The sequence below is a fragment of the Triturus cristatus genome, chromosome 9 (assembly GCF_964204655.1).
Source record: "Triturus cristatus chromosome 9, aTriCri1.1, whole genome shotgun sequence".
Classification (NCBI taxonomy): Eukaryota; Metazoa; Chordata; class Amphibia; order Caudata; family Salamandridae; genus Triturus; species Triturus cristatus.
The window spans coordinates 1,208,611,334-1,208,634,840 of NC_140592.1; the positions used below are offsets into that span (position 1 = coordinate 1,208,611,334).

Consider the following 23,507-nt stretch of genomic DNA (forward strand, 5'->3'; position numbering starts at 1 on the left):
AATTTCTGTCTGTAAATGACAGTGTGCTACCAGATCATGCTTTAGTAATATATTTTTTTAAAGTAAGAGTATTTAAAAATGAGTTGAGAAATATTCCTGCCACGCAGGGCACTTTTTTACATGTGGCCATGGAATATTCAATCATTATTGGTCAGCTATAAACAGAGCCATCGATGGCCGTCTGGTACTCGACCCCAAAGGCGCTCTGCTGGGTGTCATAGACTACTTGGGGGACCACAAAGTATGATCCAATGCTATTAGTGAACTAATAGACAAGTCAGGGGTCAAGTGTACCCAATACGTGGGCTACATTTTTTCCATGGAGCAAAAATGTAGTTTACTAAATCAAACAAAAAACTGTTTTGTACAACAGACATGCAGAACTGATGAAGCCCTCGTCTTTTCCTTGATTGGTTATGGTGAGGATTTGGGTGCTAATGTCTATGAGGGGATCACTGCTAAGTTTTTTGTAGTGTCCAACTTCACTGACTTGTTTACCTATCTCATTGTCATAGATAGGGCGGACTAGGACAAGGGCGGACTAGGACAATGAGATAAGTAAACAAGTCAGTGAAGTTAGACACTACAAAAAACTTAGCAGTGATCCGCTCATAGACATTAGCACCCAAATCCTCACCATAACGAATCAGTAAAAAGGAATACGAGTTCCTAAACGGTAAAAGTCCCCGAACCCCAGTGCTGTACACACTCCCGAAAATCCACAAAAGCACCACAAACCACCCTGGATGTCCTATCCCATCCAGTTGTGGTTCAGTATTAGAACCTATCGGGAAATACATAGAGTACTTCATCAAGGAATTTGTACCTATTCAGGAAACCTACATCAGGGACTCAATGTATATGATTAACATGGTAGAGGGTAGACCATACAACATAGAAACGGATAGGCTGGCAACATTAGACATTACCTCACTCTACACCAATATCCCACAAGAGGAGAGCATCAGGGTTATAGAGGACTTACTAGAGAGCAGGGAAAAACCATTACAGGTACCCACCTCATTTATGATTAACCTACTACGTATTGCCCTAAAATCAAACTCCAATGGCGTCTAATTTTGCCCCAAATCTGGCTAATATTTATATGGACAACATAGAACACAAATATGTTCTAAATGACCCCAACAGGTACCATTCCAACATTAAATGTTGGAAACGGTACATTGACGATATCTTTCTTATATGGTCTGGGACAGAAACTGATTTTAAAGACTTTGTCACATATCTCAATAACATCCAGACACACCTCCCTTTTACCTCTACTATCCAAAAATCATCAATCTCGTTTTTAGACCTCAACATACAACATGAGAATGGTTCCCTTTACACATCACTCCACCGGAAACCCAAAGGGAGGAATACCCTTCTTGCCTATAAAAGTCATCACCCTAGGGCATTAAGGGATGGTTACCTCTGCAGAAACTGTACATACAAACAAGACTATATGGCAGAAGCCGAGGTCTTAAAAGGAAAACTACTAGCAAGAAGATACCCTAACAAAATAGTTAGAAGATCATTAAAAGGGGCCTGGTTCTGTCCCAGAGAGGAACTACTAAAGCCGAAAGAGAAAACCAAAATGGACAAATTGATCTGTGTGACCACTTTTGGGGTTCATTCTAACAAAATACGTAATATGATCCAAAAGAACTGGCATCTGATAAGGAATATAGACAGCAGCATAGAGATACCCATGTTTGCACTTAAGCGGGGTAAAAACATAAAAGATCACTTGATACGCTCCTCCACAGAGGCTAGCCAGTAAAATAAGTCCACCATGTTGCCGGCTTGGAACCTACCAGAGGTGAAAGGGCATTTCAGATGTGGAAACTGTGTGACATGCCCCTCCACATTCAACACTAAAGTGTTTGAACATTTAGGTGTAAAACACACTTTGCAATTCTTCTCTAATTGTAACACACGCAATGTGGTATATTGCATCTGGTGCCCCTGTGGCCTGCAATATATAGATCAGACCCAACAGCCCATTAAAGCGAGAATTGGGCAACACAGAAGCCGCATTCGGCGGTCAGTACCAAATGCACCATTAGTCACACACTTCGCAGAACGAAACCACACAGCCCATGACATCAAATGGCAAGTCATTGACAGGGCCATTGTACCTGTCAGAGGAGGGAACATGACCCAAATCCTACAACGGTTGGAGTGTCGCTGGATTGAAAAGACCAACTCTATAACACAAGGCCTGAACTCTGCAGAAGAATGGAGGGGTTTTGTCACCAAAGTACTATCATAACACAACATGGTCATATTCTATAGGACACCACAAACTTGCGGGTAGGCCCACTAGTTGCTTATACAGAGAACCCCTATGTCCAACTGAGCACAATAGACTATGCGTATATGATACAAGTGAATCCTCTAGTTATCATAATCATGTTAATCTTCCCCATGTACATGTACCACTTCTATCATGAACCATTTCCATTTACAATTGTCCAATATGTTCTCACGTGGTAAACTATGTGATTTAAGCACCATCCAGAATACTTATCGCTTGTATTTTAGTGCCTGCTGTGTTCGCAAATAGTTGTGGTCCCCTGCCTGAGCTGAATGGTTCAACTTAATCCTACAGTACCTATGTAAATACTAGTGATTTTACTAATTGTCATTTCTTTGCTAACTGTTCTCTTGTAAAGACGTCTCCAATCCAGATATGAGAATACAGATATATATATACCTCCCCTAGTAAGAATCAGTGTCTCTTGTAAGGAGATACTAGTTATGTTCCAAGGTTAATCACGTGTTGTAATCACTGTGCCTAACACGGATTGTCTATGCTATGGCACTCATTACTTCGTGAAAAAATGAATTTGATTATTTTGATTTGCGACAATATTGTGCACCTTGACATAAATGTAATTTCATGTAAATATACAAAGCGCAACAACTATACTTGCCAACAATTCAAAATGACACACCGGTCTTTCTACTCTCTTTTTCTTCTACGGTCCCCTCACGAACGGCAATCAGCAGGGATGCCTGCCGTGATGACCGGTTCGAACAGGCTGAGAAAGTATTTATTATCGCTGGTTTCAGTTCCTCGCGGTCATCGTACCAAGACAGACGCTTAGGAGGAGACGCGTAGCGGCTGCAGGCGTCGGACACGGATTCACTCAGCAGGTGAGGCACACAAGATTCATCCCGTAATTATCACGACCATTGTTACTACTTCTGTTCCCTACTCTTCCTTTTCGCTCACCCGTGTAGTACCCGGCTGGGTCCAGTGTGAGTATCCTCTTATTTTCTTTCACGTGACCGGTGTTCTTCACTTCCCACACGTGGCTGCGCATATTGATCGTTATCCTTTCAGGTACACCTTGGCCTATATAATTTTTTACCGCCACTTCATTAAGACTTCACTGGATTATAGCTTACACCACTCTCCCTTTAAATTACAGATGTCCCTATATTATTAGGTCCTGCAGAGACCCTGCATCCTTGGAAGGGTCGAAACGCCGTCGACAAAGAAAAACGAATCATTACACCAGCACTGATTACTGTATACAGTGTGAGAATATTGCTAGAACTAGAAATGGTCGTTTTTTGAATAATGGAAACCAAGCTGTAATTGTCACAAAATGTCACCAGTCCGTTTTCTTTGGTTCCAATGTTCACTGGGGACACTAAGCACTAACGGTTGTGTATATATGTGCAAAATTGTTTGAATATTTGTTATAAATTGTAAACACGCAATCACACTGTACTCTGCCTCCTTTCTGTCTGAAATCCACATGACCCATTGTTATTGCCATTGCACATTGTAAGTACCACTGTAGTACACTATTGCTCCCACAAGAACCCTTGTTTCTTGACATATACTCTACAGAGGTGGCCCAGAGGGAGCTCGACCTGACCAGTGCTGCTTTTAAGCAGGGCCTGTTGGACATGGTTCACCCGAGTTGGTTTCCTTGCTTGGAGACTGTTATAGGAACAGAGAGCTAGGGAAAGTATTCTGCATTATTGGCTGGCAAACGTGTGTAGAGCTGGTAGTTCGGCCACAAAGCTGCGAACTTCCACGGCAGAAACAATCCTAACTACGACTCAAATAATGGCAAAGTTTATAGACTATTACCATGATCTGTATGCCCACATCTAGCTCCCTCCACCAGAGATTGAAAACCCCATATTAAGAGATCTCCAAGTGCAGACTCTCTCCCCCGCAGACCAAGAGGCACTTGATCTCCCACTTTCTGAGATCAGGCATGCTGTTACGGAAATGCCCTCAAATAAAATCCCTGGCTCCAATAGATTCGCCTTGGAGCTGTATAAGCGATATTCCTCTTTGCTTTTACAGCACCTGTTGGCATTACAGAAGGATGCCTGGGAGAGACGAACGCTTCCTTGAAATCTTAGAGGGGCAACCATAATGGTCATACTCAAGTCAAATAAATCCCCAGTGGAATGCACCTCATACTGCCACATCTCCCTTATAAATGTGGACTCTAAGATCCTCACTAAAGTGTTGGCCACATGCCTGGCAGCCGTGATCTGTTCCCTGGTCCGTACAGACCAAAATGGCTTCATGCCTAACAGGAGCACCAGGCACTGCTTCCGCTGTCTTCACCTGGCCCTGGCTGAGGCACTGGAGGGGGAAGCGGAACTTTTGCTCGTGGGGAGCAGGCCTTTGAAACAGTGCACTGACCCTTTCTTCAGGCAGTTCTGCGCAAGATGTGCTTTGGACCCCCATTTCTCGGCTGGAATGAAACGCTTTACACGAAGTTGTGGGTCCTGGTCTGTGTCAATGAGATTCTTGTCTGCGGCCTTCTCCATAGAGCAAGGCACCTGACAGGGCTGCCCATTATCGGCACTACTGCTCGCCCTGGTAATAAAGCCCTTAGCAGAACTGACCCATATAGATGCCCAGATTCGGAGGGGGGGGGAAAGGGTTCGATGGCTGGCAGACATGAGTATTGGGTCTCCCTATATGCAGACGATATGCTCCTTTATGTCCAGCTACCACGCCTTACGATTCCCCACCTCATGGAGCTTCTCCATATTTACGGAGACGCATAAGGCCTTGGGGTCAACTGGGGAAAAACAACCCTGAGACCCATTAAAAGGGAGGTCAGGACGATGGCAGCGGAGGCGGGAATTTGAGTGCAAGTGATTACTTCAACTACCTTGGAAATGACATGCCTTCTCCCAGCAGAAATACTAGGATCTCAATACATTGCTGTTGTTGTCCAAAACCAAGCATGAACTTAACACCTGGGCATCACTGCCGCTTTCTATGGCAGGATGGGGGCCCTGTTCAAAATGGTAACCTTTCCTTGCTTTCTCTACATCCTACCTACAACATTACCCATATGTACTGGCAAGTTCCTTCTTCCAAAACTTACAGATACAGATCAGCGCGTTTCTCTGGGCAGGGAAGATACCCAAATCTTGTTTGAAAAATGCCTCTGAACCGCAAATGAGGTAGGTCTCGGATGGGCAGAGATCCAGTTGTACTATTGGGCATCTCACATGATTCTGATAATGGACTGGCTCTATGTGGATTGGGGAGATATCATGTTGAGATTGGAACTTGATCTCATTCAGCCTCCTAGTATCCTCACCCTGAGAGTCCACCGCGCTCCCTCCCCCAGATTACAGTCCTTCCCCATTCTTTGCTGGCAGGCTGCATTAAGGTACATTAAATGGCAAACCACAATAACGGCAGAAACACCACTGTGGCAGGGGACATCGCTTTCTGAGAAGGTTAAGCTTAGTGAGTTGGGTCTCATAGGAATCAGCACCCTGGGAAACTTATGGTCGGGTAGTCACATTTGGTCTTTTCAGAAATTAGCTGAGGACTTTTGACTCCATTTCTCGCACTTCTATAAATATCTCCAATTAAGGCACGCCTTTGGCACATACAGCGCCATGCTCAGTGCATGTCCCTGAATACAACCCCATTGAATGCCACCTAACACTGGAGACTCTGGACAAAGGGGGTATCAGCAGACTGTATAGATACTGATCAAAAACGCCCCTGATCCACTAGCGGATTTTGAGGCTAGTTTGGAGGATCATTTAGGGATACTTGCGGACGTTGATTGGGTTGAGGCCAAGACTTCACCAGGGGTATTCGCTATATCTACACGTTTGGGCCTCATCCAGTTTAAATTCTTCCACAAATTCTACTATACACCAGCCTGTTTGTGGCAAATGGGCCAAGCCGCTAGCCCCGCCTGCCTCCGTTGTGGGGCCTCGCAGGGCACTTTTTTACATGTGGCCTGGGAATATTCAATCCTTATTGGACAGCCATAAATAGAGCCATCGATGGCCGCCTGGTACTCGACCCCAAAGTCGCTCTGCTGGGTGCCAGACTACTTGGGGGACCACAAAGTACTCGCACACCTGTTGCTATGGGATTCATGGTGGCAAAGAGTGACATTACCCACGACTGGATAGATGCAAGATTCACGCCCCACACCCCCATCACAGAATGGGTTAATGGGATGAACCTATGTGCAGCAATGGAGAAACTAGAGCACAAAGCCAGAGGCGTCCACAAGAAATAGGTCAAGATCTGGAAACTGTGGATTCAATTGGCTGGTATAATGATATAAATCCGAACCTTGTGGCTTGCCTGGGCCGGGGGTTTGGGATATGCACATAGACATGTATAATGGTAATGATTGTGCTGGAACTCGATGTAGGGACTCCAAGACTGATGGCACCTTGGATTGTTTTTCTTTCTATTCTTAGGTTTGCTGCAAAAACAATACAAAGTGTTTAAAACCAAATTCATCACTACCATGCACTCCATAAACATGGGTTTTCTGGACGAGCCCCGCCCTTACCGCATCCTTATATTAGGTCATTCGAAAGTGGGACCAGTTCTTGCCACTCTCTTCAACTGGTCACTCCCTTCAGCCACTTTCATCACTGCTGTAAGCATGCGACAGTCCTAGTCATCCTGAAAAAACGAAAGCAGACCCCTTTATTCGGTCTAAAATTAGGTCCCTCTCCTTGCTGTTGTATCCTGCCAAGGTCCTGCAAAAACTAATGAATGCCCAACTATCTAGCTATTTAAAATCTAACCAGATATTTGACCACTCAGTCTAACTTAGCAATTTTGAACACGAAGACTACCTTCAAATACGTGCGCCTTGACATACAACACTCCTTCCGTGAACTGGTACACATAGTATCTTAGGCATTATAAACATAAGACATAAGACGCAATCAACTTAAGCATATCTGGGGACGCTCTCGCCAACATCATGACAGACACTCTTAGAAGGCTGCACTCAAGATCAACCATCAGTACAGAGACTACCTTCATTGCTGCCACAGACGACGTATGCTGCCTTCTGGACTCTGGAGCTTTTGTGGCCCTAAGCCAGTGGCTTTTGGCACAGTACCTTATGCCATGCTGCTCATACGCCTACACTGCTTTTGCGTCTGTCTTACTGCCCTCAAACAACTCCAATCTTTTGTGGTTAAGTGCACTTAACTGGTATGATTTGCTGCTTTCAGTCCCACTATTTCAAGGTTACCCGTGGAGATTCCCTCCACAAGAATCTTCTCTGAGCCCTATACCTCTTAATCTTTACCTAACCTCTCAGCACCAATTATCAGATTGAGCAGCTTTGAGGTCGTATCCTATTCAGAAGACAGGCAACGCATCATCTCCATTTCGGGTGGCATTCGCACTACACAATCCAACTTTAACATTTGTATGCTATGGGTTGCCGGTTGGATGCGTGAAAACGGCAGAAAACTAAACTCCGAAAAGAACCAGGTGCTTCTGGTCAGAAATAGCACTACACACTGGTCTAGAACCTGGTAGCCCAGAGAATTGACTCCAAATCTCACCCTGGTCACATCAGCTAAGAACCTTGGGCTAATAATTAAATTACAAATGTTTCAGTGGCCTGCCTTTGCATTCTTAAGTTTTCATAAAACCTTCTCTTGGCTGCTCATTCAAAGTAGCAAGACTGTTACACAAGCCCCTATCACCAGTAGACTAGTATGGGAGAATGTCTTCTATGGTCGCATAGCTGACTACCTGATTAAGAGGCTACACGGAGTAAAATAAGATGCAGCGGCCAGACTGATACTGAACTACCGGCATGGTTAACAATTACCCTTCATCTTTGGGCCTTTAAAAGCTACAGGTGCACAAACATGCTGTCTAAAAATAATTTTGTCACACACTCCAAGCCCGCTACAACTTCAGCCCTAGCTATCGAAAGTACTGCCTTGTATTGCCTTGTTCAAAATGAGGTGCAGCGTTCACAGCACAGGGGCCCCAGAAGAAATTAGTTACTTACTTGTAACTCCAGTTCTACGGCCCCATTACCAGACTACAGTTGAGATCTACTTTCTAGCTTCTCAAACGGAGGCAAATTTATTTCTTAGGATATCCTGGAGGGTTAAAGATTCACCAGCGCTAGTCTGACACAGTAAAAATTCTATAAATAAACATAATGAACCCGACTGTGCACACAGATGGTAGGTTACATGTATTTACTCAAGGTCCAAAGCACTACTACATTACAGTACACATGGAGCTGCGCCCAAACAGCTTCCTCCTTAAAAAACACCCTACTGTGCTGTGTGAGATATGCACAGAACTGAAAATTTCAACTCTAGCTTTTAAGGTCTTCTTTTGTAGAGAAGGCCTTTACCTTTCTGTCTGGAAATATGTTTATAGATTATGTCCCAATTCTATAGCAAGAAAGTTGCTTTTAATTACAGCAGACTGGCAACCTCAAGCTTTTGAGTACAGCCTCGGTTTCTGCAGCATCCAATTAAAATAGGGAATTCCTTAAAAAAATTACGTGCCCGGTAGAGTAGAACTGTAAACAGACGTGACTTCCGCTTAACATTCGAGATACAAGCTAAATTAAGGAAAACTAGTTTGAGTAATTCACATTAATACATCTTGCAAAGCATTGCTGGACTTACTCTGAAGCGGAAGACTCTGAAATTGGTTCATCTAGTAGTGCCAAGCTGTGCAAGATCCAATAGCACAACCAGGGACGGCTGGCATCTAGACACTGAGAGAATAGAAAAACACATCCTTTGTGTTACTTCAGGGGTTTTATAATACTGCATTTGTCACACTCTAGCAGGCACACAGGGAACGCTTTGACTGAAAATATTCATGAATGGACTGGCTTTATGTTGCCACACTCAGGAATATGTTAGAGCAGCAATCGAAATGCATTTTAAAAAAAAAGAAAAAGAAAAAGGCGAGAATCACAAAGCACTTTATTATGAGAGAGAATTTTTCAGATGAAAGCCGAAAATGCAAATTTCCTGGTGTGGGCGGAAAGATAAAAGAATGCAAGTGTAGCTGACAGCTTTCGCAAAACGAGACCATATTCTTAATATTTTTAGCCAACAGCTGAGAGAAAAATTCTAAGCAGCATGGGGAAATGTAAGTATCTCCATGCTTTACCAAGCATGAAAGTGCTTAATAAACTCATGACTAATGCTTTAGATGGCATGTGAATTGCAACTAGGGTCCAAAATTCTGCTCGCTCGTCGCGGAGGAAAGATTAGGGACCAATCGAGTGGGAAAGGAAATGGAGTTGAATATTAAGATAGTGTGTCTGCCATAAAAATATCCAGAGAGATCAGCACAGGAGGGATTGTCAGAGGGATGCAGCATACATTTACCATGCACACAAGAAACATTCAACATAAAGAAGGGCTTCTGAAGGGAAACATAGCATACAATGTATATTTTACATTCACAACTGTACACCAATTAGTCACTGCAGTATTGAAACTAACTTGTAAGTACTTTACAATATCTTTATAGCCCTTTGCTGTGGGCAATACCAGTTGTTAAAGGCCCTGAACCAGAGTAATAGGCCCGTGCAGCAGGCCCTCAACAATCGGTTTATCCCGAGGCAGAAGGGCTATAAGGCTATTAGAACATTCCACCCATTAAGGGTAGAATGTTCTAAAATAAAAAAGGGAGAAACATGAAGACAAACATGGTAATGTTGGAGCTGCAGGCTTATTTCAGCCATTATAAGCCCAGAGCTACTCCATGGTCTTCAATGCAGCACTCAACATTCCAAAAGTTATAATAAAGTATAGGACAGAATTTAAATTAGAAAGTTCTGTAGGGAGAAAAAGTGGTATTTGTGGGGAGTCGCTCTACTTAGAGCTGATCACTGGTACTTGGAAAAATAGAGATGGGAAGGTACAAGAAACCAACCTCGTAGTCAGGCAAGTGCTTCAGTCCCCTCTTTAGATAGTGGACATGTTTCTCTCTGGCCAAAGTAAGTCTAAAATAAAAGAAACCTTATCAGAAATTTAAGAAAAGTTAAATATTTTCATTACTTCAAGGAAAATAATTTGGATTAATTTACTGATGAAACCGATCAACAAGAAATATTTTACAATTTATGGAGCATGTGGTACATAAATACAGGCTTGAAAATGTGAACCTACCAGAATAGGAGAGGGAGGTGTGACAGAAGTATAACCAAGTGAACGTTGCAAGATAGCATATCTTATGGATGCTACATGCCGCAGTTCATAATATACAGATAAATAATAGGGTCCAGTTTACAAATATTTATTTCATTTACTACAATCTGACAAAACCAAATCCCAAAAATTAAATACTAGAACATCAGGAAAACTTAAAATGAGGCCAGGAATTTCAATTGTTACAATTATCATAATTTGAATGGCACTGACATGGTGAATCCCACTAAGAAAGAACAAAATCACTTAAACTAGTTGTGACAAAGTAATAAAGTTAATCATAGAAGACCTAGTAATGAACTGCATCACAGGTTTATACATACATTCTTTGAAATGTGATTTTAAGGTAGACGCATTAGCACCAAAAATAGTACAGATATTCACATGCTGAACAGAAGTGGTGTGTTAAAGCAGTGAGAAATAATATATACAAGGGTAAAACTATGAAAGAAGTTTTCGGTCTTCTGGAAAAAGTTACTTTTAAGTCGAATTGACACAAAGTTGATTCCAGATCAATGGGCCCTCAATTTTAAAACAAGCATGGTCATAGAAAATAGGTCTCACCTTTGGGATGTTTCTGAGTTTAGAGATATCTATGAACAAAAAGTGCTTCAGTGGTACTCACATCATTCTTTGCATTCCACGCTGCAAGGTGGTATGGTCAGACTGGCATGCTTGAAGTAGATTTTCTTATACAAATTATTCCCGTAGTTCTCGGAGTGCAAGGGAGCATGATTAAAAACCAAATCCTTCCCGAAACCGCGCGGGGCTTTGTCCTTGACTGAAACCTGTGTATAAATATTCAGCACTTTGGAATAATCAGTCATAATGAGAGCAGTGGACTGACCCAGGACCAGATGTATGCATGAATGTGTATTTATGAACTTATATTGCAGGAGGTTGGCGAGGAGACCGCTGAAGAGGCCTCTAAAGCATATCTAAAAAGCAAAGCCAAGGAAAAGATTGTTCTATGAAGTTCTGCACATGCGGAAACTCTGGGCTGGCATTCACGCTGCGGCATCGGAGCATGTAATGAAGAGGAGGGCAGAGGAAGGCATTAAACACCTATGCCGATAAGGAGCGCTTGGAAGTTTAGACGAATCAGGGACAGCCAGGAAGTATGGCGACCATGCAAGACCACCCGCGTTAGGAGAACGGGAGAGCAGCGCCTCGCTCGGGGACCAGATGCGCCTTTTCTTTCTTTCTTGGAGTTTTATAACGCGCACGGTTACCCTTGAGCATCCCAGCGCCAATCGAAGGACCAACAGAGGCTAACACGTGACACGCTAGTCTGGGAAGAGATAGGTTTTCAGAAGTTTGCGGAAACGCCGAGTACAAATCTCAGCCCGCAGAACAAGTGGAAGCGCGTTCCACGCAGAGGCCGTGTTCACCGAGAACCTTCTTCCTCCCGTACGGGCTCGTCTTACTCTAGGAGACTTTAAGAGGAATTTATGATCCGAACGGAGGGCCCTTGCTGCTTTATAGGGTTGGATCATGTTCCTCAAGATTGCAGGCCCCTTCCCCTGCAGACTCTTCTGTGCCATGCAGAGTGCTTTGAAGGTTACTCTTTCACGCACCGGGAGCCAGTGCAGCGTCTTTAGTGCCGGTTTGGCGGACTGCCTTCTGGGGACATTTGTCAGCAGTCTGGCTGCAGCATTTTGCACCTGCTGCAGCTTCTTGAACGTAGATTCCGGCGCGCCCAGGAGGATTGCATTGCTGTAATCCAGCCTTGAGATGATGAGCCCCTGTATCAGCAATTTACGGGAAGTGTCTGGGAGGAGTGGCAGAATCTTGCGGGCTGACCGGAGCATACCAAAGCATACACCAGCGGTCTTTTTGGCGTGTGTTCTAAATGTCAGATCCTGCTCCAGCCACACCCCCAGGCTCCTGATCTCTTTCTTTGGGCTGGGAGGAACCCCCATGCAGTCAGGCCAACTGCTGGGAGACAGAGCAAAAGATGTATGGCCTAAGATCATGAGCTCCGTCTTTGACCCATTCAGTTTAAGGGATGAGGTCGTCATCCACCTAAACACTTCCTCCAAACAGGAATGAAGTATCGCCGGTTGCTTCTCTAATTGCCCCACCTTTACGAGCGGGGGTGCGAGGGAGGGGGCTGCTGCCTGTTCTCAGAAAGGGGGTACGAAGCAAGGAGAAGAACAGCGGCGAGGAGAGCAGATGGCAGGGAGAGGGGTGCACAAGCAGCGCTGCCCTGGGGTGACCCCGATGCACGAAGACCCCACAGAGAGCGGCCTGCACCGGACCACAGCTCTTCGGACACGACTTTGCAGCACACATGGCAGACCTCTGGTGTCAGCAGGTGAAACCACCCGTCTGCTTGCTGCACCTTGGCTCCAAGTCTCTTTACCTGCACGTACTGTGTGCGCCCACCTGGGATGGGGTTAGCACAGAGCTGGTGGCTTTGTGCGCTGTGCCACGCTGCCAGGTACACGAGGCCTGACCCTCAGATCGGCTTGGCAATGTGCCAGCAGCCATTGAAATACTCCTCCTTTTAAAACAATGGGTTGAGGAGTTGGAAAGAGGTACACCCAAAGTGTAATGCCTGAGCAGTGAGCCGCAGTGCCCCTTGTTTCCATGCCCACCTGTGCGAGGCTGTCCCATCTCTGACCGGGGTTCTTCAACACACTCGTGGGTGGATTTCAGCAACGAGATGGGGCATTTGTAAAATAAAAATACTTCATGTCTGGAAAAAAGGATTTACTGATGTGGAGCTAGGCCCGCCCTGAAAGCCCGTGAGGATCCGGCCGAGCAAGAGGATTGTCAAAACACAAATGGCGGAGCCGACCTGGCTTTTGGAAGACAAGCCCGGGAGTGGTGTGCGCACGCGCTTGTGCCCGCCGCTGCACGAGAAAAACAGATGGCAGGCTGCACGTAACCGCAAGCCGTAGGCGGCTACAATTCCAAGCAAAGGTGGGACATGCACCCGCCTTTGCCCAATCGCGTGCTATCTTCTTTAGAAAGACGCACGCAAAGCCCAATAACAAAAAGACTATTAAAAAAAACAAGCATTGGCATAGCCAATAGGTCTCGCCTTTGGGACCATATGTGTTTAGCCAGAGATATTGACTTTGCCTACGTTTTTAAGCTGTGCTGTAAATTAGTTTGTAGAATGCTGCAAAGTTATAATAAAGAAGTGTTTAAAGCATTTTTGTTATTTTATATATGAACAAGAAAGCATTGCGTAAAAGTGAAAGACTATGTTAAAAAAGTATTACCTATAAATAATGTCTTGATCTAATTTTTTTCTGCTTGTGCCAATGCTTGCTTATGTGAGAGACAGAGAGAGAGACAGAGACAGAGAGACAGAGACAGAGACAGAGACAGAGACAGAGACGTTGCAACATACCGGTAGCTAAGGGCAGTCAAACATGCACGGCAGCTCCGCAGCAGTGAACTCGGTGGATGGCATACTCACAATGCACCAAAAGTCATGCTCGGTACATGAAGAATGTCCACATTATGGAAAGGTGGCATTTCAGATGCCTGGTACATCTGCATTGACTGTATGTCTTTCATGGTTCGTGCTGCCACGTGACTGCCGGCCTGTGCCTAATATCAATGGCAGCCCACTTTGTGTCATTAAAATGGGAAGTTCACCTAGGACCTTGTAGGATATGATTCATATGAGGAAGGCATTACTGCTTTCACTGGTGTTATGCTCTTGCATTATCCAACAGACTGGCTGACATCACAAGTGCAACAACTGCATAATGCCATACTCCAGCTGTAGTCCAGCATAGTCCAGCTGTTCATCATCCTACATATACATGTTTCAGCTCCCAAGATAGTCAAACAAGTGTCAGCCAACTCTGAATTTACATAAGAACTTTTGACAATATTCCAACAGTGCCTTATCTGCACAAACCACATTGCACATCGCCCTAGTGGCATAAGTGTACATATACACTTTCCCTGTATAAGAGATAGCACTAAGATGACCACACAGCAACAAGCTTAGCAGGCACAGAAAACATTAGAGGTTCACGAGTAATAGCATTGAGAACCGAAGCGCATCAAGAGTCGCGCTATACCGCTGGGATGGAAATAAAGCACATAAAAGTAAAAATATCAGTATGGGTAATTATGAATTATAAAAGGTTAGACGTTAAATGAAACCAAATAAAATATCACCAGGTACTGTGTGGTACATAAAGCGTGGCACAAGCAAACCCGGCACTCAACTCGCCTCTATTGGCTGAAAAGATTACGCCTATCGCGTCTATTTCAAAGGAACCCACCATGCCGCATGAGGAAAGAAGAAAGTAGCCAACCAGACTTGACGTAAACAGGTGTTCGGACGCAGTATCTAGTGCAATAATAGCAACAGCCTTTTCAACAACTGGAGCGCCAACCGAGGCCTCCATCTTTAGAGTGTAACATGTTATCTAGTGCATCACGTACAGAACATTGGAGAGCGCCTCACACAGAAAAAAATAATGATACCCCATTAAGACACCAAAAGCAGAAGAGCACAAATATATTATTTACAAAAAAAGGCAAGTACTTTGAAACCGCATAATGAAAACGGATATTATGTAAGGGAACTCTCGAACCCCGTGTGTCCACAAATTAGACGCAAGCTCCCATTAGTAATACCTACTTGAGCTCCGAGTTCCAGGACTCGATTCCACACGACAAAATGTTACAGCGCATTAGTAATATCGCGTCCTATTTTTATTCAATAATTTGTAATTTGAGCAGCGGGGCATGTGTGCATTATATTACCAACTGAGGGTCCTCCATTACTATGAGATATACTCATGAGGCAAATATCAGGCATGGTCATCCGCAGCGTGAGAGCTTGGCAAGTTACTACAACATGAGGCGGAGTACCTATACACAGTAAAATGCGGAGAGTTACAGGACTGTGTTGTTAAACATCCCTAGAGGAATCACGCTACAAGGATATATAATAAAAAGGTACTTATTCTCCAAATTAAGCAAAGGACAAACAAAAGCCAGATGCAGTGTTGTCAATACAGGTAACACCTGATCAACTATTTCTAGCCAAGTGTCCTTAGGAACATCCTCGCACGCCGCTGAAAGCAAAACAAACCAGCGCTGAAACACAAGCGTGGCCCAGCGGCCGCGAAAGTTAATTAACAAGTACTTGTGCGCGTGCGCTTTAAGGGTGCCAGCGAGCGATGTGCTTGAGCGATGCTCTTAATGAGGAGGAGATAGGAAAGGCAGACGGCGGCTGTGCTCGTAATTGTGCGCGTAACCGCAAGCTTTAGGCCACACAAAAAGCTGTGGTCGGCTTTTTAAAGCCCACTCACTAAATGTCTCGCCAGAGCAGCGCATGCGCTGGCTCAGGCGAGACCTAAAAACCACACACACGAGCGTGTAAAATGTCCAGAGCGATTCCAAGAAGTTGTTTACCTAGGGCAGCGCATGCGCACTGCGCTAGGCTCGACCTAAAAAATAGCCATTCTGAGATTAAAAACAATACTTTTTAGTGCCAATCTTTAACATCTATAGAACTACTCCGAATTCTCTTCAAACAAGCATTTGCAATGCAATAGGTCTCGCATTTACGCAACTGCTGCGTTTTATTTATGTTTAAAAAACCCAAATATAAATAAAAGGCTTTGTCATTTACAATGCCAATAGCTTAAACTCGCGTAAATTCGAGACCTAGTGCATTCCAAATGGTAGGTAACACGGACAACAGGAGGGAGGGGTTGGGGGAGGGAGGGGGAGAAGGCACGGACAACGGGAGGGAGGGCGGAACAACGAAAACAATACATATGCAAAATGAAGCGTGCTGTACCCCCATGAGCACCTAAAATGACAAAACGTCTAATTTTAATAAGTGAAATTTATGTGAGTGATTGCGAAAGAGGTCATAGGAGTCTGGCTGTTGGGTGTGAGTTTTCATGAGGGGTCCATGGAGCAGACAGTCTGTTTGGGTGAATGTGTTTCAAGAGTTGAATAAATTCAACGAGAACTGGTTTGTCGTCAAATTTCAGAACAAGTGTTTTCAATGTTCTATTTAGTTTGTGCGCAGCTTGTAATCAATGAATGATTATCTGATGACTAACTACGGTCAGGAAGCGCAGGAGCATGAGGTGATAAGCGGGCAGAGAATTTAGGGGTGGGCTCGGTATGTCGCAGCAAAAGTATTAGTGGGGAGGTCATGTTGGTTTTAACCGCTTCAACCTATAGCTGGGATGATTCTGTGGGAACGATTTACACATCTAATTGAGTCCTTACCCTTGCACTGAGACGCAGTTAAGTAAGTAAGATTATAAATTCGTATTCATTTCAGGGTTAGATACAGGATTAACTGAATCTCTTCTAGGGAGATTCGAGGCATTTGCAGTATCATGGAAACTGAAGTTAAACTAGCGAGGCGTTTTGGAGTCTAAGGAGGCTTGGGCGGACTGGCAAGCATGTGAAAAAGCCAAATGTGAGATTACTTTTGTGACATCCAGGTGCCTGTTGAATAGTCATTTAACAAGCCCATCCACCTCACCATCTCACCTGGAGTCGAACTTGCTGCCGTCCGGGAAGGTGCTGTGGTAGTGGTAGAGCTATGAAGTCGGCAGACCTCAAGCACTGAGCAGCGCATCATCACAGGCCACGAAGCTCATAAACAGGCAGGCCGTCTGCAACAAGGCCAGGGCCTACCACCAGCACCGTCTGCTGCATGACATGGCCTGGCGCCGAATGACAGGGATGGTGGTCGGAGAAGAAAGCAAGCCGGAGGGGGAAGGGCAGTGCTGGGTGAGGAGCTGGGAAGGTGAGCCAGAAGGAGAGCAGCCCCTGAACTGAGGAGAAAAAGATTAGAGGAGCGGTGGCGTGAAAGAAGGGCACAGAGAAGCGTGGATACAGTAAGTAACTGAGAGCTAGGACACCAAAGAGAAAGGAGGCCTGGGAAAGCAGAGCTATGGAGGAAAAGGAAATTGAATGAGAGGCGTCAAAGTAGGAATTTACAAGCTGCAAAGCGGCTGTTATTCCAACATACTGAACAAGCGAACACCGGAACTGAAGGCGGGACAACATCCCATGACAACGTGGGAGGGGGCGGGTGTTCTGACGGAAGTAGGAAGAGCCTGTCGGCGCTAGGACGATGACTCGGGAAGAGCGCGGCGGCGAGTCGGGAAGGAGAGATAAGCGAGTGGAAGTGGGTCAGGGGTTAATTGAATACTTCTCAGAAGAAGTGGATATTGAGATAGGATTTGAAAGCGCATACTGATGGCAGGGACACACAAATTGGCAATCCAGCGCTTCAGTGAAACAAAACAAGCCCGGCGGAGCGTGGCGCGCGAGCTTGAGGGCGGGGGAGCGCCTTCCAGGCGGGGGAGCGGACCCTTTGAAGTGCTCCCAAAAAGCAGATTGCATGGCGGCACGATGCGAGTGATTGTGCGTGTGCTAGCCATGCTTTTTGGGAGCACTTTTAAAACCCCCTTACAATAGTCTTGCTTTAGGCGAGACCTAAAAAGGAGGGTATGACAATTGCTCAATAAACAGATGATGATACACAGTTATCCCTAAGCATCTCATCATTTCTAAACATCTGCAGCTTAAAAAAAACCATATCAGAAGTTCCAAAATGGATGTGTCAATTTTCAGAACCAGACTCCTGGAAAATCTACACAGAACCAATGACATCCAAAACAGGTCAACTCGGTGGTTTATTGCTTTTATGCCTTCTTTCTCATTATTCTGTTGTTTGTCAAGGGAGCTTGATAGTCATTACAAGTGCTTCCGGCCTCCAGTTTGATTTTTAATTCTGCTCACTCTCGCTATTTGTGGGTTTAGTGTTTTTGGCCATGCCCCCTTCTTAGGAGGTATTTTTAAAACGCATTGCTGCATGGGCGGAAGTTTGTTCCGGTCCTCACTTGCTGTTCCAGCAAACTCCTCGAATTTGGAAACCCACCGATACTTGAAATGTGTGCTTTGTTTTCCTTGTACTCTGACTCTGGAGGAGGTGGTTGGCACCACAGAGTGGATGCGCTCCGAGTTTCATTCCTTTTACGACTGATTTCCTGGTTATTCTTTTCATCAAATCATGTTTTATGCAAGACCAGTGCTAGGGACCCTGCCTCTCAACCTTCCGCTCCCTCCTGTAAATACTTATTCACAGTTTGCTCTCCTTGCACTCAAACCTTCAAGTAAGCCTTGCCCTCACTGCCATTTTTCCTTCTCTTTAAAACTTCTTGCCATGTCTCTTTGGTCACTCCTGCCTCCGCAAGACACTCTTTGCAGACGCACATGGCATCTCAGCCTCTACCGGTCCAAACCACTTCCTTATTAACATACGATCACCACCTAAGCAACAGCTCAATATTTATGGTTTTAGCTCACTGAGTTATCCGGATATAATTTCTATCATGAAAACCTGGCTGCAGGAGGCCTCTGCACCTGACATAGCCTCTTCTAATGACGATCCCCCATATTCAGCATCTGGGTAAGCAAGGTGGCGGTACTGCCATTATTTATTGATCCTTCTACACCTGCACCTTCCTACCTACTCCGCAATCCATATGGTGAAATCTTGTTTTTCCATCATCGATCTTACTGCCACCACCTGCTACTAGGGCGCTTTGAACTATTGCCCCTCCTGTCCAGACTTTTAGCCCCTTTTATTCTTAAATACTCAAATGTCCTGCTTATGTACATCTTGAGGACCCCAGCTCCCCTGACATTTGCTTCCTCATCAGTTCACTGGAGGTAAATGGCCGCTCACTTAAATCCACACTTCCAATGTACAGGTCCAGCTATCTTCTCCAAATTGGGAGATATCTCTACCTTACCAACACTTCCGTTAAACTGGACTGGCTGTTCATTTTATTCCCTCTAGTGCACTAGCACTAACAATCCCTTTCACCCTAAGCCTTTACTCCACTTCATCATCCTTGGAAAATGACACTCCAGTCAGTAGTCAAGGTCTACTGAAAATCATTACAATATATAAGATGAGTATCTTTACTATAACTGCGTTGAGGATAAAAAAACAAATCTGACTCACGACTCCACATGTGTACTCCTGGTTTCATGGCGTTCATTCCAGAAGTAGTCAGTCTCTTACTCACAAACTTAAGTCACTTTACCATGTGTTCTGCAATCATCCCATATAGACTGAAACACACCCAAATTATCCCCCTGTTCAAAACAGAATCAGCGGATTAAAAAGACCTAAAACAAATAACATTTAAGATCTCTCCTCCCTTTCCCATCGAAGAATCTGGAAAGAGCCATAAACAAGCAACTTTCTTCTTTTTTTGAAGCCAACCATCTTCTGTTCCATTCCACGTCTTGCTCTTGTCCACACCATAAAACAGGAAGGAGGAGAGACTCAAAGAGTGAGACGAATGGAGTGTTCTTTAATGTAAATACTGGGACTTCCATTTGCCCAGCATTTAATTGCAGTCGACAAAATTAGTTTTTAAAAAAAAGAACAGACTTGCCTCATCCGGAGCATTCTACCATCAATGAAAACTTTTAATGTCATCAATGAATGTCTCAATGCATGGTTTAAACCCCCCGTTGATAGCTCAGGCTGCCTGCTTTTAAACCCGTAAAATCTGAGAAATTGTCCCAGTTATTGACAGCCGTTAACTCCGGTTCCTCGTTGATCCTGCATCTCCCGCTGTCCTGGAGAGCAATAGCAGTTATATTACCAGTACCTTATAACCTACTCAACAGCTCTTTCAAGGTTGGGTCCCCTGGCGTTGGAAACATGCCACAATAGTTTCACATCTAAACAAACAAACAAACAAAATAAAACGCTAAGCCTGAAAACGTTAGGCACATCTCAGGTTTTTCCGCAGCAGTAAGGGGTCCCTCAGGGCTCCTCCTTGAGCCCTACTTTATTAAATCTTTACATGCGCCTCCTGGCTGATATCATGGAGTGTATCCTATACCAATGATACACAGTTGAATATCACCCTGTGACAGGACGAAGCCAACCGGGCTTTTCGGTTAAGGACCTGTCCGTTAGAGGTGGCTGAGTGGATGGCCCTCAACTGTCTTAAGTTTAATACTTGGAAAACAAAGGTCCTTATCCTAGGTAAGCAACCTTCGATTTGGGTCTCCACTTAGTGGCCAGACTAGTTTGGACCCTTACCTGCTCCAAAGCCTAAAGTCAAGAACATCAGTATCTGGTTCGATGCTAGACTCTCTTTGGATAGCTAGATTACAGCCTTAGGATGCAAGTGTTTTGGGATACCGACATCTCTTAATAATCTTGGACTTCTCCCAGAAGCCACCGGGAAGACAGCAGTCCAGGCCCTGGCAATGTCCAGGCTGGACTACTGTAATGCCCTGTACATGGGAGTCTCACAGTCTCAGCTGACTAGACTTCAGCGTATACACGGCTGCTGCTTTGCTAACACTCCTCAGGCGGTCTTCCATAGGCCCTGCACTTTCAAAACTTACCCGTGAAGGAAATGATCTCCTTCAAAGCAATGTGCTAATGCTATAGGGCTGTTAACAATAAGGGCCTTTGATAGTTGCATTCTTTTGTTAAGCCATACTCTCCTAGAAGGAATTTAAGATAAGCCGGAGCTCTTTTGGCATGCATTCCCACTATAAAAAGAGCACACACTGGAGGATGCTTCTTTAGCTTTCTAGCAGCCAAGATGTGGAACTCCCTTCCCCTTTCAATCATACAGGAAAAAACTGAACTATCTACCACAACAATCTAAAGTCCTGGTTGTTCAGGTCTATCGGATTAGAGCTGTTTTCTAAGCATGCTGTTTGGTTTGGTCTTCGGAAGTGAGATCTTAGCGCTGGGACACTTCAGCAGAAGTAACTAGGCGCTCTATATATCATTTTATAATCATCATCATCATCATCATCATCAGTGCATGACAAGAACCTTAAATTCAAATACAAAGTTAAGATGAGAAGAGTGACGAAATTATCCAACAAACCAAATACAATAAAAGGACCAAATAAATAACTATAATGATTTGCCAAATTATACAATTAAGGAATATGATCAACTTAGTTGTCTTCTCTGAAGAGTCAACAGGTCATGGTGTCTTCTCTGTTCTGTATGAAATCAGAACCAACCAAGTTAGGTACTAATGTAGCTTAACACGAGGACAACACAAAATAGAAAGATGAGAAAATAATAAGCTGCATTTCTTGCTGGATCGTATTTCACTGCCACCTGAGAGAGATGGTAAAACATGTGGATGTCCTGTGCGTGCAAAGGCGAGTATGAAGACTTGTCCCAACGCATGGTTTGCTTGTATGATGGTGACTTTGTCACCAACACAAAACATGCCAATGTTATAAAAGTTACGTGGGATGGGAGAGAGAGCCCTTCATGCACAACTGGTTCTAGGTTCCAGATTGTTTAATCGAGCACGATGCATGCGCTATCCAATTCTTATGATAAAAGGGCTTCAAGTGGCAAATCAAAATAGCTTTGGAGTCTTTAGGGTATTACCACAGAAGTTATTGACAGTATAATGGTTTCTTGTTGTGGCCAATTGGAGGTAGATGGTTGTGTCCGTTCAACTGAAGTGGTCTTGAATATGGTTAAAGATTATGCAAGGGACTAGTACTGTTTTTATCGGTTTTACAGTGAGGATTTCTGTTGTTGTTGATCAGTGTCAATATGGCGGTCTGTATTCCCTACAGCCTCCATGGTTACGAATTGATGTTCCTTTTCCGTCTTTTGTTTTTATCATGGGTTGTTTATGTTGGAAGTTTAGTCCGTTTATTGTTTCCATAGCCGATCGCGCACTTCCACGTATCGGCATGTTTGTATTTAATCTTGGTGGGGATGCGGTAGAGTAATCCAGAGTCTGCATCGCCGCCACTGGGAGGGTTTCGGTTTCCTAAATATTCCCTGCCTTCTTTAACGGTATTGTGCCCATGACATCGTGTTTATAAGCTACGATGTAACGACCGTGTTCCTTTACGATGGGGGATTAGAGTGACCGGGCGATTTCTGTTGTCTCGTTTTTAGGTGCTTTATCAACTGCTTGCCGATCATCCTTCATTTTGATTGAAAGGTACTTATTTCTTTGTTTTGGTTCGTATCACGTTGGTCTTTTATGTCTGGGATGTTTAGGTGTTTGCAGGTGCATTTTCATTAGTCTCACAGATGTGGCAATGGTTGGTGGAGGGTCTTTTTTGGATTATTTTATTTTACGAGTACATCTACTATTTACAAATGCTACATTCATATTGAATTATGATTATATGTTGTTACTTTGACCTTGAAGATGCCGGTGTCATACCTGTAGTGCATTCTTTTTCTGTTTATCTTTTTAGAATTCAAGCCCCTGAAGAAGAGCCAGTATTGGCTCGAAATGCATTGGGCAAATAAGGAAATTCATGAACAAATGAGAGTTCATTGCTTCGCAAATATAAACGTCATGTTATGACGGATTTATGGACATTCTTTGAATTTATTTTTTTGAATACATTTATGTAAAATACATCTGATCAACCTTTTGAGTCTGCTGTGGATTTGATGTCTTTGTTATAATTCACCAACAGCCTTATATTGTGATGTTTAAGATGTTGAACTCTTTAGGTATGCTTTACCTGTAGCTACAGTGCGCAGAGGATGGGTCCTATTGACCCTACATATTGTCGTGTTTCGTTGGCATTCTTTTGACTGTTGTATGCCTTCCCCTGCAGCACGCTTATGTTTATTGTGTTTATATTTCAGTGCGCTGAATCTGTAAAATTGTTTGATTAGGATTATTTAGTGTGTGCCTCTCCAATAACATCGTTACTAGTACTTCGGGACCCATGATTGCATTGCCTTCCAGAAAGTAACTGTTTTGTACTTTCCTTGGGTGAAGCAGTCTGACGTTCCAAACAATGCTAGCATGATCGGATAAGAATGGCCTCCCAGTCTCGATTTGCTGAAGCATGCCATTCCGAACTAAGTATTGGAGCACAGGCTACCTCTAGGTTGGTTTGTAAATAATGTTTGCCGGAGAAATCTTGATCAGGTTCTTTGGACTCTTTGAATTATGCACAGTGCTTCAAAGATGATCTGAAGTGAAACTGGAAGCGCGTTCATGTTG

At 44.1% G+C, this 23,507-nt stretch overlaps 1 protein-coding gene across 3 annotated transcripts in view; it reads right to left on the reverse strand.

Annotated features, from left to right (window-relative positions):
- The window catches only part of FNTB (farnesyltransferase, CAAX box, subunit beta), a 155,613-nt gene that overhangs the window by 111,161 nt on the left and 20,945 nt on the right, over positions 1-23,507 (reverse strand). For all 3 annotated transcript variants that reach the window (XM_085627226.1, XM_085627225.1, XM_085627224.1), the window contains 2 exons: positions 10,211-10,280; positions 8,944-9,035 (listed from right to left, as the gene is read on the reverse strand). In XM_085627226.1, the coding sequence (XP_085483352.1) occupies positions 8,944-9,035; positions 10,211-10,280 (162 nt within the window). The remainder of the gene's footprint in view (positions 1-8,943; positions 9,036-10,210; positions 10,281-23,507) is intronic.